Source organism: Pelobates fuscus, chromosome 6 (assembly GCF_036172605.1).
Source record: "Pelobates fuscus isolate aPelFus1 chromosome 6, aPelFus1.pri, whole genome shotgun sequence".
NCBI classification, from domain to species: Eukaryota; Metazoa; Chordata; class Amphibia; order Anura; family Pelobatidae; genus Pelobates; species Pelobates fuscus.
This window is the reverse complement of record NC_086322.1, coordinates 119717515-119735245: the sequence shown is the minus strand read 5'-3', so window position 1 is coordinate 119735245 and position 17731 is coordinate 119717515. Positions and strand designations below refer to the sequence as shown.

General features: G+C 36.5%; 1 protein-coding gene across 1 annotated transcript in view; it reads right to left on the bottom strand.

The window, feature by feature from the left end:
• Positions 1-17731, bottom strand: part of SPOCK3 (SPARC (osteonectin), cwcv and kazal like domains proteoglycan 3) — a 272759-nt gene that overhangs the window by 13832 nt on the left and 241196 nt on the right. Inside the window, exon 7 of the mRNA XM_063458196.1 lies at positions 6231-6350. Coding sequence (XP_063314266.1) covers positions 6231-6350 — 120 coding nt within the window. The remainder of the gene's footprint in view (positions 1-6230; positions 6351-17731) is intronic.

Below are 17731 nucleotides of genomic sequence, written 5' to 3'. Positions count from 1 at the left end.
GTGGTCCAGTCTTCCCATGCCAACTTCCAGAAGGACTTTGGTGTTTGCATTCACCTAGCCATAGTTTCATATAATTTTGTGGTTTCCAGATTTTCTATGCAGGTTTGTATAGTAGGTGCAGTGGCAGACTTCCACATCCTGCTCAAAACACATAATGCAGCAATCAGGATGGTATATCAAATATATTTGATATTTTTTAATGCCCATGGGGAGTAATTGAAGCAAGAATACTTCTGGGTTGCAGGGGAGTTGGACTCCAGATGTTTGATGCATTAAGTCAGCCACATCTTGCCAGTATTTATTTAACAATGGGCATTACCATCATATGTAAAGCATTGTGCCTTTGTGTGACTGGCATCTCCAACATCTATCCGATGTTTGCGGTGAATAATGTTTAAGGCAGGTGTGTCCTAAGTACCATCTGTGCAGTATTTTATGTGAAATCTCAATGTGGGAGACACACATCTTAAGATTTTTGTGTGCTTGTATAATTCTCCACCATTGATGTTCTGTTATAGAGTATGTTAGCTCCTTTTCCTATCCTTGTATAAAAGCAAGGGCGTGTATATTAGAGTGGGTGTGTTCCTCTGCATAAATGACAGACATCAGTCTTTTGGGGGGTATTATCTTTAGGTAGATTTCTGCGACTGTCATCACTAGCCCTTGTACATCATTGTGAAACAACACAGTTTGTTTCTTGATCCAAGAGTATTAGAATTTAGTTGTTGCGGGTAGGTTATATTGTTTGTTGAGATAAGAGAACCTGGACAAGCTAGAGTTATGGAGTAGTTGGTATAGCGTGTACATGCAACAGGCATGCCATGGTTTATAATTTATAAATAAATAAAAGGAATACATTGGGAGTCCTCCCCCCCCCCCCCCCACTGCAGCCCATGCAGAAGGTCCAGCACTTTACGAGGGCCATCCACTCCCTGTCTGCCACTTACGAATCCCACTTGATCTATATCTATCAGAGTGGGAATTACAAATGTGAATCTATTGGCAAATCATTTTGCCATCAATTTTAGATCCGTATTGAGCAATGATTGGGATGCTTCCCAGGTTTTGGTAAGGTGGTGACATGTGCCATTAGCATTCTAGGGGGGATGGTTCCAGTGCTTAAGATATAGTTATAAGCCTGTACTAGATGGGGCACTAGGATCAGTGCCAGTGTTTTGCAATAGGAGGTCGTCAGTCCTTTGGGCCCTGTGAATTTGCCTGTCAGGAGGTAATGAATTGTTTGTGTTATTTTTCCTGTGAAGTGATTGGTGCTTTTAGTACGGTCTTAGACAGAGTAATTAGAGTGGTGAGGTCCAGTAAGTCATCTATTTCCTGTGTGGTCGGTTGGTGCGTAGTGGCATCATCATTAAGGTTATATAATGTATGGCAATATGCTGCCATCTAATCATTAAAGGGAAACTCCAGTGCCAGGAAAACAATCCGTTTTCCTGGCACTGGAGGGTCCCTCTCCCTCCCACCCCCCAATCCCCAGTTGCTGAAGGGGTGAAAACCCCTTCAGTGACTTACCAGGGGCAGCGACAGGTCCCTCGTCGCTGCTTCCTCCTCCCCCGCCGCTCCTCCTTCTGCTTACGTCGGCCAGTGGGCGAGACTGATCTCGCCAGCCGGCCGAGGAGACCTAATGCGCATGCGCGGCAATGCCGCGCATGCGCATTAGCGCACCCCATAGGAAAGCATTGAAAATGAATTTCAATGCTTCCCTATGGGGAATAGAGCGACGCTGGAGGTCCTCACACAGCGTGAGGACGTCCAGCGACGCTCTAGCACAGAAAACCTGTGCTATAGAGCAGGAAGTGTCCTCTAGTGGCTGTCTAATAGACAGCCACTAGGGGAGGACTTAACCCTGCAAGGTAAATATTGCAGTTTAATAAAAACTGCAATAATTACACTTGCAGGGTTAAGGGTAGTGGGAGTTGGCACCCAGACCACTCCAATGAGCCAAAGTGGTCTGGGTGCCTGGAGTGTCCCTTTAATGTCTTGAGGGTTATGTATTTTGGATCCTAATGTGGTATATAAGTATGGTATTTTAGATTGGGCTGGTTTTTGGCATAGCATATTTGCCAAGACTTTCCCTGCTCTGTTTCCCTGAGAGTTATGCTTTAGTTTTAATTTTTATAGTGTGCACGTTGTTTTGGCAAGGTTCATGTCATTAATGTGTTTGGTTGTGTCTGCAATGATCTCAGTGGAGCGTGCTGTTGGCTGTATAAAGTGAGCGTTTCTTGTGTCTCTTTCTGTTTCGGAGCAAACTGAGGTAATTCTGCTGAGAAATGCATTTGCTGAGAAGTGCATTTGACAAAGGAGACCTGGCTACTCAGTAAATCCCTCATGATCAGCTTATGTGCTTAAGTGTATCCAAAATATTAAATGATTTTAAAAGTTTAGCCTAAAATATATTGAGCACTTAAGTGGCTATTAACCAAATATGCAAATACTTTAGCATGAGCTTAATTTAATTGAACCCCTTAAGGACACATGACATGAGTGACATGTCATGATTCCTTTTTTTCCAGAAGTTTGGTCCTTAAGAGGTTAAAAAAAAGTGTTGCCCATTATGTTTTTATGAATGTGCAAACCATACGAAGCCTTTAAACAAGGTAATATATTTAACATTAATGTGGTTATAATTGTATTAAATCTTTTTTTGTTGTTCCAGTGTTAATACTGGGATCAATATTTCAGATATAAAGGGAAATGGGGTGTAACTTATGGTGTATCATTATCAGTGAAGTAATGCTGCAATTGCTCTTATGCATGAAGGATTGATCGTGCAATAGGGTGTCATTTAGACAACTTGGTGGTCTGCCCCTGTGTGGGTATTGCTCTGCTATTGTAATGGTAAGCGGTGCACCAGACAATGTTACCTATGGTGCACTGTGTAATGTTCGGTAATAGTTGTCCCAAGGTTAGTGTGTAGTCTACTCAGGAGTTAGATTGGTGTACTGTGGAATAGTACATGAAGTCCCTGTCATGTGGGTGGCAAGTTCTCCAAATGTTCTCCAAATGCCGTACAATCCGTATTCCATAAGAAATTTGGTGAGTGCTTTACATTGTGCATTCAACGTTGTATGTCTTGGGGCTGTGACCGGTAGTGTAGTGTCCAGTTGTGAATTAAGCATATGGTTAAGGTCTAAACACAGGATCATCTGTTCTGTGGTTGTTTGTGGAAGTTTGGCTGGGACCCTATGGAGAAAGTTGCGTTGGTGGTCGTTAGGGCCAGGTAAGGAGTGACAGGTGTCTCCTTTTGGGTAGCCAATGGGCTCTAATCTGTATTAAAGGTTGAAGGACCTGTATATTATAGGTCATTGGTGAACAATAACAGTTGTATATATCAAGTTAACTGTGTATCATATATAGTTTAACTTATGGTACCATCAGGGATCAAGGATGAGGGCTCACCAGTATACCAAGCTTGGTTCAATATTTCTGCAGATCATAAATGGTACTGCTCCATGGATAACAAATAGGAATTATCCATATCAATCCCTCTCCCTTTTTTTTCTTTTATAAAACAGTTAATTAGCTAGAATTGTGTAACTCGGGCATGAGAATATGGCTCTGGGGGGAGCAGCGGAGAGCATAGCCCCATGCCGCCTGTCCCGGCCGCGCAGCCCATCCAGTGGCAGTGTTGCATGCTATTTCTGTACATCTGCTCCAGGATGTATATCTGGCTTAGCGGAGTGACATGCTATGCACAAATGGTATCCTCAGACATCAACACACCACCCATGCCTAACATTATAGGAGCTAACAATAGTTCCAACAAATAGGAACATTTAGAAGGGGAGAAATAAAGAAAGAAAATTAATTGGATCTGGTATACTTGCAGCTGGTATCAGTGAAACCCTCGCGTCTTTAAGATACGACAATGTTCATGCATGAACCTTGTGCCACTCCCGTGATATTCTTCCTGGTGATGTTGCAGCTTTTGGTGAGTTCGGAGAGATGATGCCACATTCAGTCAGCATCCTGAGGTCCTCTTTTGGAGAGTTGATCACCTTGATCCCTCCTCGTCACCAGCAGCTTTGTCGGAAAGTCCCATCTATATCAGATGCACTTCTTCTGGAGTTCCTCTGTGACTTGATGGAAGGTTTTCCAATGTCTGAGGGTCTCTGCGGAGAGATCAGCTAGTATGCTCACAGTAGGGTAGTCGTCATGAGATGAGGATTTGTTTCTGCTTGCTCTGAGGACCAACTCCTTAAAGTTGAAGTAATGTGCCCGTAGGACTACATCCCTGGGGGTAGCATCCAGCAGGTAGCATGGTTTAGGAATGAAGTGTACTCTGATGACCAGATGTATATCTGCTGGTATCCCAGGTACATATGCATGCAGCAGTCCCCTAACGTAGGCTTGCAGATCAGATGAGAGAAGATTCTGTGATTCCCCGTAGTCGCAGATTATTGTGCCGTGCTCTATCTTCGGCATCTGCCATCCGCGTTTCCATGAGGTTAATCTTGTTTTCCAGCTTCTAAACATGCTTGTGTGCTGTTGCCACCTCACTGAACTTCTGTTCTAAGTGTGATGTTCTTGTGCCTAGCTCCACTATTTCCTTGCGCAATTGGTCAGCAGTATGTTGCCAAGTGGCTATGAGCTTATCAGAGAGGGCTACCAAGGATCTGGCAATAAACTCTTTTGTCAGGCCTTTCTGGGTGATGTGTTCGTCTGTCGCCAGTATTTGATTACTGGTGTCTGAGTCATCAGTGCCATCTTTTGTATCCGCTTGTGTGGCCATAGACGCGGAAGACGGCTTGTGGCCAAAAAAAAATTCGCTTGTCAGCTCTCATCTAAACTTTCTTATGTTTCGGCTGAGACATATCGTGTGGGAGTGGGTGTTCAAAGTGGTCTTGCAGTTAGTAACATAGTTTGTGTCGGAGCCCAAGTACCAGAGCAAAAGTTATTCAGCCATGTTGCTATGCCCCCCTGTATTATACTGTTATTGATTATAGACTTTAAACTACATTAGTAACAGAGTGCTACCTTATGGATCAGATTGTTTATAATTTGTAAAATAGTGTCAGCAAGGACTGAGATGAAACATAGTGATGAGGGGATTTACATGGTGTGGTAAAAGTGCAAAGTGGCACAATACTAATGTAATTACTGAGTTATTAGGGTTTAATTCCACTTAAATAGAAATCTGCTTCCATTAAATTCTGCACAAAACTATTTCCATGAAGAATACACATTTGTGTGATATTTCAGTATACAATGTAGGCTTCAATTTAATACTATTGGATACGCTTTTTAAATGGTTTAATATTTTTAGATAAACTTTTAAAATTATATTTCTTTTATATAAAAATATGAATGTATCAGAAAATATCAGAATATTACAATATTAAAATATTTTCTATATATTAAATGATTTAAAAAATGTATCCAAAAATATTAAATGATTTTAAAAGTTTAGCCTAAAATATATTGAGCACTTAAGTGGCTATTACCCGAATATGCAAATATTTTAGCATGAGCTTAATTTAATTGAACCCCTTGAGTGACATGTCATGATTCCTTTTTTTCCAGAAGTTTGGTCCTTAAGGGGTTAAAAAAAGTGTTGCCCATTATGTTTTTATGAATGTACAAACCATATGAAGCCTTTGAACAAAGTAATATATTTAACATTTATGTGGTTATAATTGTATTAAATATTTTTTTGTTGTTGCAGTGTTAATACTGGGATCAATATTTCAGCTATAAAGAAGCAATGCAAACCAGATAAACATTTCTGCCTTCTCGTATGTCATTAATGAGGCACAATTAAAAACCAGTCCAGAAATGGTAATCAATGGATTCACATTTGTGTTAACCTTTAAAATTAGGGAGACTCTAAGAATAGTGAATGGGCCCTACAGGATATTTCTATTTTAGTGTATCCATTTAGTGGAAGGTATTTACATGCAAATATATTGTAAAAATTAAATAAAATAAAAAATGTATATATATATTTTTTTCAAGATTATATGTAAATTCTTGCATTATAACTACACATAAAACATTTTAACAAATGTGATGTGACTCGTAATGACGAGCTAACAACGGCACTGCATTATTCGGTGCTATCGTTGCATTGTTTCATCCATTGTAAATCAAACTGGATGAAAGGCTATGCACGGATTTCATATATTGAGGATAATTAATTTCTAAGCTACATATACGGACAATTTTTTAACAATACATGATTTTTGTGTACTTTATGAAAGTAAAATAAATCTTACTGCTTCTTTCTTGGCTTGGCACAGCTTTAGTCTTCTCATTTTGATATTCACTTTCATGGAGTGCCTTAAACCAATCCCTCAGCCGGTTGGCAAAATCTCTGAACTCCTGATCAGTGCAGACTAGAATGAATAAAGCAAATATTTTAGTATTATATGATTTTATAATTAAAGAAATCAATTTAATTAAGTTTCAAGTAATTCAAAGTAAACAATAAAGACAAATCTTAATATAAGGATTTAAAATAGAACAAGCAAATATATGAGTCTCTTTAGGAAACCACACATAAAATACTTAACACTAGCTTTTTAATGTGTACCCAGGTCTGGTCCAGATTCTATCCTCCCCAATGATATCCTATCCCAGGAAGACCTACATACTGGACCAGTCTAAGTTAAAGTACATTTTGATTAGATGACAAAACATTATGAACTAAAAAGTCTGGCACCCTTTCAACACCCTCAAAGAAATGACTGCACTCAGGCTTGAATTCATTTTTAATCATAGGAGCTTTTGTCCTGAAAAGCAGGTGCTCCACTACTCCACTACTATAACTTTGGAAAAATTAGAAAAGAGTCCAGTTTCTCAAGTTCTTCAAATAGCAGACTTTACATGGAACATAGTATCACACATGACAATGTTTCAATCATGAAATGTAATTGTGTTAGCATGTTAAATTCATCAAATCTGCTATTATGTTCCAGTAAAAGTCTGATATTGCAAGAACGCAGTGCCCAGACTCTTTTCTGATTTTTACTAACCTTTCAACACCCGGCATCAAAAACAAACAACAGATACTCCCAATCTAAATACTATGGCTGTTAACCCAATATCTATGAGTTGGTTAAGGTTCCCCTTTGATTTGAACATGATTTGCAATTTATTGGGAACTTAACTAAATAAGTAAGGTTTGCTGATTTGGTGCATTATGGGGGGCTAGAACAAACACAAGTGATTAACATGGAAACTGGGAACCATAATTCAGTGACTTTATTTAATTTACAGTCATATGGTATGAATCTTTTTTTTTTACTGTCACAACAGAATATAAGTTTTTTTTTGTGCATCAATCTTATTTCTCTCTGTCGGAAGAAGACATATGGCCATTCATAGGTGATTTTATTTTTAAGGCTCATTGTACACCCATCAATTTCCAAATTATAAGAGATACGGTGTGGTTAGATAAGGATAGAGTATTTATTTCTAGAAATTAATTGATAGTTTTAGTGTAAGTATACATGTCACAAGGTGGGGAGCTGGGCTGAAAAGGACACATCAGTGATGAATTAACAGTGGTGCAAATCCTGCAGAAAAAAGGCATATCATATAAGCATTTATATGTGAAAGGCTGGTCAGCAACCATGGTGGCTTTTCCCTAGTGGCTGACGTGCAAAGCACTGTGGAAATGTTCTGCATTTGTTTTGGGTAGTGTGAGTGTGTCACTTGTTCTTTATGCAGATTTTCTTCTAGTGACCCCAGTAGTAGAACATCAGATAACTAAGTATGGTTGGAAAGAGCCCCGAAAATCAGGACTGTGCTGTCAAGAAGGGAGATATGTCTTTAAGCATAGAGAGCATGAAACGTTATTTGGTCTCCATATCTTCTCCCAACTTAAGTAGATGCATTTGCACTAGCTTTAAACTATAACTGAGCTTTTTTTATAAATAATACATATTTTAATAATAATGATCAATATGAGACAAAACATAATCTAGCCATTGACAAAAGGTAAAAAAAATAATAATCTACAAATCATTTTGCAACACTGGTGGCACACTGCTATGAATGTCCCTAATAAACAAGTCATCAAATCACTTAAGTGTCTGTAACTGGGTATTTGGCAACAGATGCACTTTGTAAAAGTATTTATTTACAGCCACTAACGCATGTTGTTCATTTATGGTATTGCTCTCAGATAAATATAAAATATATATCTTGCATTTGGCTTGCAATCTTGGCTACCTTAAATTGTTTAATTACAATAAATATACTCTTAACAAAGTAAAATAAGTTATGGGTGAATTGTGTTTTAATGCATACATTATATCTATATAATACAGCCATCTCATTTATTATGTATTTGGGGAGTTGGGGGGGGGGGGGGGAGGATCTGTGTATCATGCTATTTTGTTCTACTTACAGAACACTTATTTAAATTAGTATATAATTTATGGCTTCAGTGTATCTGCTTTATTTCTGTAAAAATGCAACAAAAAAAGAAAAACATTGGAAATTCATCCCTGAGGCTCACATTTGTTCAACTAAAATGAAAATAATATTTTATCTTTCTGGTTGGTCCACATGAATTTTATTACTGGCCTTTGGATGACAAACTGTCCGATTCTTACACATACTTTTATGATATGTAGAACAAATAAAATTAATTGTGGACTATGACCTGTCAAATTCATTTAAAAAAAAAAAGATATAAAACATTCTTAAACATGATTTAGTTAAGTTACATTTATAAGAAACTATTTTTTCCAATACAGCTGAATACATAGTACAATCAGTATCAATTGTGGTTTCAATTTAGTTATATAGACCTTTATAATTAAATATTTGCTCCTATTATTTTTAAATTTAATGAATACAAGTCAGAAAACAAAAATTAAGGTACGCCGTATAATATTTCATATATAAAGCATACTGATTGCTATGGTATATTAAATAAACAGTCAGAGAAAAAAGGAGCAGAAAAAGGAAGCATACATTTCTCTGGAATCAAGTTTGTGCTAGATGTCAGGTTGTCAGATTGTCACTGCAATTTAAATAGGGCACATAAGAGCCAAAATAATGCAGCTGTGTCAAGGTGAATACTCTTCAGATATGAGTTCACAGAGTTGACGCATAATATAAAACAACTTATGTAGATCGTGATTCGATCACTTTAGGAATTGTACTATTCTTACAATGGGACATAGTTTTATAATCCCTAATGTGGTGTAAATTAAAAATAATAATTTTAAGTGAAGATCCTGCTTCTCTTTATACTACTCTTTTGGCACCATTCCATAAAGAAAAATAATGTTAGGCTTAACTTTAATTGATATGAATACACTCTACACATGATCACAATCTTTCAGAAAAAAACGTTTCAAATTATTTATGTACAAAAATTCCCAGAGACTGTAATGGTAACTTATGCGGATAAATCATTTGCGACATTATTCTAACTGATTGTGACCAATTAAAAAGCTTATGCCCCACCTTTCTGTTCCCTTCTCCCTCAGAAATTTGAATGATATTGAATGCAAGGCGTGAAGAGTTGTATGTTTGTCTCTGAAGTATGTTTGAAAGGTTTATGTTTGAAACTGTAATACATATGGTTATTACAACTATTTCAATTGTTGTTAAGTAAATCAGATCTTCCACTGGAAATCAGGTCCAAATGTTACACATTTTATCCTTATAATTGACTGTGTTATCATCATATAATTAAAATGTTGCCAATGTCCACCTAAATTCAAGTTTCTACCATTAAGACAACCAAAATATTGTCAACAAATAACACACGATTAATACTAGGAACATACAAAATATTTTTCTGCTTATTCTATTCTACCTCTTCTGTGTCTGATTAATAGATACCAACCAGGTATGTGTCCACATCATCACCAAAAGTTCTTCTAATAACAATTAATTCATATGGATTGCAACATTTTCTTCCATAATATCTTATGGGAGAGTGAATTAATATTACTCATTCAATTTGTGCATCTGGTTTCAAATGAATTGCAATTCATCCAAATTTTAGCAACTGGTATTCCGTCCAAAACCCTAAGCTCCAAAATGCTAAAAAGACGAATAAGAAAACAAACCACACCAAATGGACAATGGAGAAGCTATTTTGTTTGTTTCATGAGTCATAGTTTCATGGCACGAAAAAAAGATGATTTATGGGAAAAAAAAGATGACTGGTGGTTTGGGGACTGCCACTAAATGTTGATTTTATTTACAAGCCAAGGAAAGAAGATGAGGAGCATTGAAAAAAATAAATCTATATTTATATATTGATGTATTCTATATTTAATAAATATATAATATATAAATATAATTTTTTTTTACTGCATCTACTAATTTCTCTCTATAGATTACTTCTCAAAAATGCGCCTATTAGTATACTGGAAAAAATATACTTACTAGTTATTGCTTGCAGTACACTGATTGGCCACTTTTGGTTTTCTCAAAACTATTGCAGGGAAAAAAAAATAAATCCGAGCTGAAACCCAAAATGAAACCCAAAATGAAACCCAAAATGCTGGGAAAAAAAAATTTTTTGCATGAATTTATAAGGATGAAATTATTTTTTCCATCATGCACAATTCTAATATTCTAATCATTTTATGACTGTCTCTTGCCATACTCCTGTTAATACAGAACATGCACATAATTTCTACCTCAACTTGGTTTCTGAAGTTTAAATATGCATAAACTGCCACTATAAAAAAAACTCTCTATCTTGCTAATTTATAACCTGTTGCAATATGCATCAGGAATAGGTAAAAGCCAGATTCAGGCACTGAAAGGAAATAATAACATTTTAAAAATAGGAAATGAGAGGAACTGCCAATGTACACCCTCAACTCTTCCGCTACAATAGGCGTGGTAGGATGGAAATTAATAAAAGCAATACATTCTGATAAGTGGACACTACCCGTTTCTTCGGTGTTTAGCCTTATAGAGGTCAATAATTAATTGAGAGCAAGAGATTCATCAAGCCCCTAGCCCAAATGGGACCAAAGGATATCTAATACAATAGTTCTTATAACTTAATACATAAACAATCCAAACTTAATATAAAAAATATCACTTACCAATTACGGGAGCTGGCAATTTTTAAAATGGGCACACAATGTAAATAATTCCTTCCAACCTAACCCATTTATTACATACTTCATCACAAACTCTCCTACTTATTCCTGTAAAAATGTTTCAGAATAATGTATTCTCTCCCTCTAATACCCAGCAGTAGCATTTATATCTTTGCCAATTAAACAATTGAGCCTTTTCACATCAGGCCAATTGAAGTTCATCACTAGGCAAGTCTTGCAAGGCTTGCTCAGTGACATAAGTGTAACAGTTTTTATATTTTTAATCGGGTTTTAATGTTGTTAAATGTGCGTGTTTCCTTTCTCTGACATTTTTACCTATAGCACTGAAAAGGTTAACAGGGTTATTTACTAATGTGATAAATGCCGGGAATTCCAAGGGAATTTAATGTCAATTTCAAATTTAAGGCTCAATTAACCTAACTAGAAGAATTCTGCAAGTCAACTATGCTTCCAGTTTTAACATTTTGGCCTTAACCCCTTAAGGACACATGACATGTGTGACATGTCATGATTCCCTTTTATTCCAGAAGTTTGGTCCTTAAGGGGTTAAATCTGAAATTCATTGTGAATTAACTTTAAATTCACAACTTTTTTTGTTATTGATGATCAACAAGATCATACTTGAGTTGCAAGGATTTGGGGCTCTAAAAAATTTACCTACTACAATCCAATTCATTTAAAAAAAAAATTCAGTTTTCTTTTCTTTGATCAAAGATACACAGGTAAGGATAAAGATAATGTGCTTGCTAAATTAACAAATTATGTGAGGCAGCAGCAAATCATACAATCCCAACACCTTGTGAAAGAAAAAATACTAAAGTTCTACATTATTTCTCTCTCTATTTTTTGTTTATTTATATATTTCTTAACCATTTATTGCTACTTATATTGCTACTTGCTAATAAATATCTTACCACGTCTTTTCATCTAATCAATTTGCCTGTATTTATGCCTGGTTTTACCATTGTTTTTGTTTATATTTAGAGCTGTATTGGTATAGATAGACTTGTATTTCAAGATAGCATTTCCTTAGTCCTTTGTACAGACTTCAATATGTAACGTCCCGTGATGATCACTAGAATAGTTCTATTAGACTTTGAGGCACGGCATCATAGAGTGATGGCTGCATGACTCCCACGTGGATGAGAGAAACCATTGATAGCCAATTCAGGATCATTTACTGCACTATATAAATGGACACAAACACAAGCTCACTACACTTTTGATAAAGCCCTCCTGAGTGAAATTTGTTAAGTGTTCAACTGCTGCTGGATTTTAGAGTTTGTTTTATTGCAATATTTGCCAATAAAGTCAGCTCTCTGCCTATATGTTAAGTGAAGCTGTGTCTATTCTTGCTTTTTTATTATTCTTGGTTGGGATCAAACCACCAAACTCTACATATACAGAGCATATTCTTACTCTGAAATTCTTAAATAGAGTTTTCATATTTTCATATTTAAAGGGATTCTATAGTATAAGGAATACAAATCTGTTATCCGTACACTATAGAGCACTCACACCTCTAAAAAACGCTTTGGTCACTAACCTTATTCCAGCAGCAATGTCTCTCGGTGCCGGGTTGGTGCTCCACCACCTACGACGCCATCCAATGAGGGGGCTAAAATGCATGTGTGGTGAGTGCACAGGCACCTTAGACCTTCCCCATAGGAAAGGGTGTTTTTTAATAAAACAAATAAAATCTGTCAATATATATGTATTTGTGAGTCTAGCCAACTCCTTGGTTTTGCACCCCTCCCTGTCACAGGTGCCTCATCCCAGCCTTGTACTGCAGAGAGCCACAGATGGAATTGTTTACCCAAGTAAGTGGGTTCATTTTATAAGAGCAGACATTAGGTTATAAGAGTAGGACCAGCCAAAGATGGGGTACATGGACGTTGTGGCAGGCTTATGCAATGTATGATCATATAATGTAACCAAACCCCCATTATTTTTCCCTAGATTGGTGTTTTTTTATAAAAAAAAAATCTTTCAATACTGAAGTGAAGTAGCTGTTTAGTGGATATGTGAGTGTGCTGGAGCTTGTGTATTATATATATATGGCAAGACTTAAAAAAAAAAAAAATATATATATATATATACATATGAAACCAGGGGGCTCACCTAAACATACCTAAACATGCATAAGTGGGGTGCTGCTGGTGGGGTGCAGCCCCCTGGTTTCATATATTAATATATATATATATATTGCTTTGGGTTCGCTAAGACTCTGACGTCATTTCCACCCGCCGGCTGTCCTTACAAACACAGCCATCCAAATTACTTTCATGCTATTTTTTATGAGTATTAAAAAATGAATGCAGCCGTCGCACAAGCAGGCCTTTGAGCAACATACATTCTACTAACTGTAAGTAGTTCAGTTATACGAACACCTTTATTTCGTACGTTTGTCTTATACAATTCATATAAATGTTGTGGGTTTCTCCGTTCAATTAAATAAAGGATTTCATGTTTCAATCTGCTTCAGTCTTGTGCTCTACTGGTATTTCACTCATATGGGGAAAGCAAATGAATGGCATTCGTGGGTTTATCGTGTACCTATATCCTAAGCGTTTCACATTACTATCTGGCCAATGCCATTCGCGCCAAAATGTACAATCACTAATTCGTATGAAAGCTTTGTTTGATTATTTCGTTTCTCTCCCTTCATTCCTAGGAATTGAAATTCGTTTCACTTTCTTATTAACACGAGGTCAATGCACTGGGTTTCATGCATTACTGTTCGGCTATTATTTAGGTGAATTTTATTTTTATATTATAGTTATGCTGGTTTCATTTTAGGTCAGTTAAAACTATTTACACATTTCAATTCCATTACAGCGTTGCATTAATTTCCATTCATAATATATTTCGGTTCAGTCTCTGTCATTTCAATACGTTCGCTAATTCATTCATATGCATAATATTGGTTTAAAAAATAAAATAAAAAAATTAAGACTGTTCATATAATACTATTCTCATTTTCTTAAGTGGATTTCAGGTCGAAACATAAATAAATATTCAGGTTTAATATGCTTTCCAAGGATAAGTCCAAGCTTGCTCATTTCAACCTAAATAAGAAAATTGGTTAGTAATTTTTTTTCTCTCTCCCTCTCCTGTTTATTCTCATTAAATTTTTCTCTCATCCCTTGGTACAGTCTTACTTCTCACAGTATCTAGCAAATATCTTGGACAGATCTTGGACAATTCCAAAAATCACAGCTGAACTTAAAAGAAGGAACATTCCCTTTCCTGCTTCAGCCAGAAAAGCTGAACTTTTCCGTTGTTAAACACGCATGATGATAATTATAGGCCTGGCCCTAGTTCTGAATGTATTATTCAAAATAGTTTGTCAGAACTGCATAACATGATGTCCTCTCTGGTGGATTCTGTAGCCACTATTAACAACTGTTTGGATAATCGGGAATCCACTAACCAAACAATTGTCACGGATGTCCAACTTCCCGTAGCTCAGCCAGAACCAAGCACAGGAGGTAACTCTAATCCTCTACCTGCAAAAAGTACTACATCATTAATCCAGTACATCTGATTCCACAAATTTTAAACGTGACATTTTGGAAGGCAAAGATGTTAATTGCTTCACAGGATATAATTGAAAACAGGGCATACACGTTTGACGATTTATCTGAGGTAATGAAGTCAAGAGACCCCAGACTTAACAGGAAATTAAATATTCCAGAGTTTGTTTTAGCTTTTGGATTATATAGGGACATTATTTGCTCTTCTGTTCCCCACCGTAGAGAAGAACTAGATGTATATTTGCACAAGCTGGTGGACCTAGCTTATAAATATGGAGGCTATGCATTCTACGATTATCATAAGTCCTTTTCTTGGGAAAGCTCAGGTATGTAATAATTTCAATGTGGGGGGATGTAGTTACAGCGCCTGCAGACTTCTTCACATTTGCTCACTTTGTTCCCAAAAATGTTAACTCCAATAAACGTACCCAATTTGCAATGTTACTTGACTGATCATCCTTCTTCAGATCTTGTCGACTTTCTTACCTCTGGTTTCTCTAATGGGTTTCACACTGGCTTTGTTGCATTGCCCACAGGTATTTTAGAATGCCCTAACCTACAATCAGCACTCACAGACCTGACTAGTCTATAGGAACTCCTCAATAAAGAAATTGAAAATGGTTTTATTATAGGGCCCTTCACTACTCCATCATTCACCTCTTGGAGAACGAACCCTCTAGGTATAACTGCAGGTAAACTTAAAAACAACTCATCATCAATTTCTCAGCTCCTCACTCTTCCACTACCCCTAGTTGAAATGCACTAATACCATCAGAGGATTTCTCTTTACAATATGCATAAATTGATGATTCTATACAAGCTATTATTAACTTTGGCATGACAGCTTTGTTAAGCAAAACAGACATCACAAATGATTTTAAACTACTACCAATTCATCAATCACTCTGGCATCTGCATGACATTAAGTGGGAGGATAAATACTATTTTGCGACAAGACTGACTTTTTGCTAAAAAAATAGCCCAAAAACCTTTGATTTTCACAGAGTCCTTGACCTGACTCTTACCTAACAAGAGCAGATGTCCAGTTGTGATACACTACCTTGATGATTTTCTCTCCATTGAACCACACTACTACACACCCTACAGTTTACAAAACATGCTTTCTCTATTTAAGAATATGGATAAGAATATGGTTCAGGTAGCCCCAGACAAAACAGAAGGTCCCAGCACCGAAATAACTTTCCTGGGTATTACGCTAAATTCAGTATCCATGCAAGCTAGCCTGCCTCAGGAAAAGGTAGATAGGATTTTAACATATATCGTAGTCTGCACCACTCATGGGTCTTGCACAGGGTCTTGCACAGTCACTTTTAGGTTGACTTAACTTCGCAATGAGGATTATTCCTCAAGGAAGGGCTTTCATCTCTAAAATACTTTCTCTTCTACGGTCTCCCTGATGATGACTCTAGAACTATTTTAGACGAACCAGCTACGGCTGACCTGAGAATGTGGCATCTCTTTTTATCCTCTTGGAATGGCAGGTCCTTATTTGTTCCCCCCATCTCTGATGAATCCCCTATAATATGGACTGACGCAGCAGGAGCCATAAGTTACACTGCTATATTCAGCGGCGACTGGGTATATGATACTTGGCCACCAGAAACCTCTACCCTAGAGAATTTTAATAAGACCTCAGCAATGTCTGAAATCTTTCCAATAGTAGCTGCAGCCCACATATGGGGCAAAGAATGGAAAGGTACAGCAGTTAGGTGCTTTTAACATTATTAACAAAGTCTGCTCTCAATCCCTTACTATAATGAATTTAGTAAGAAAACGTACCTGGTTAGCAGCTAATCTGCAGTTCTGTGTATATTGTATCCACGTACCAGGCATTCTGAACAACGCAGCTGATGCTCTGTCACGTTCTAATTTAGAGGAATTTTTCAGACTACATCCTACAGCGAATGTCCAAAGAACCTCCACAATTCAAAGATCTTATTATGTTTTAAATAGGCTGTTAAAAAACACAGCAGATCACTCGCACAGGCTGGTTTGTCAATTAACACAAACAAACTTACGCTAGAGCATATGATCTGTTTAAAAAGTCTGTGTCTGACTTTAATGTAATAAATGTTTTTTTCTGTAGAATCCATGGTTGCATTCACAACTTTTTGCCACATCTCTTTGAAACTAGCATAAAATACCATTAAACTATACTTGACAGGCATACAACATTACATGTTACACTATACCCAAACAAAACTCCACTCTTATCTTCATATCCAGTCAAAAGCATACTCGAAGACATTCAGAGACTAAACATTCAAATACACTCTTAAAATATTTCCCATAGACAGTAACATCTTCAAGAAAATCTCTGAATTATTAGATAAAAGCCCTTTCGACAAACCCACAAATCTGGTAATCAAGTCAGCAGCATATTTGGCATTTTACAGTTTCTTAAGACCCAAGAATTTTCTTGCAATACCTTGAGTTGTCTTCTTTTGCAAATGGTATGCCATCATGGGGGTACTTCTCATTCCTGGGCTACCATACGCTTCCTGGGCAACGTAACCAACCTGGCCATTTTCAATGTTAAAATATTTTATCCATATATTTGACCCTGTAACATTCAAAAATGCTATAAAACCTGTGCATGGGGGGTACTGTTATACTCGGGAGACTTTGCTGAACACAAATATTATTATTTCAAAACAGGAAAACGTATCACAACACTTATATCATCAGGAAAAGTGCTGTTTGTGTGTGAAAAATGCAAAAAAAGTAACTTTCACTGACAATATCATCGCTGTGATATGTTTTACTGTTTTGAATCACTAATATTTGTGTTCAGCGAAGTCTCCCAAGTAAAACAGTACCCCCCATGTAAAGGTTTTTAATTACTTAATTATGTAAAAAATATTACATAAATACGCACGTAGAATTTAAATATATATGCATATTTATATATTTGAAGTCTACGTGTATATTTATATAATTATACAGAAATAGCTACTGAGGAAGCTCATAGAGTGAAACGCGTTTAGCTGATTATTCTGGACTTTTTATTGGACTTTTATTGGATCTTTTTACTTTCTAAGTACCCATTTATTTTGTTTTTAATGTATTAACAATAAATGTTATTTACTATTTTATACTTTAGTCCAAAGT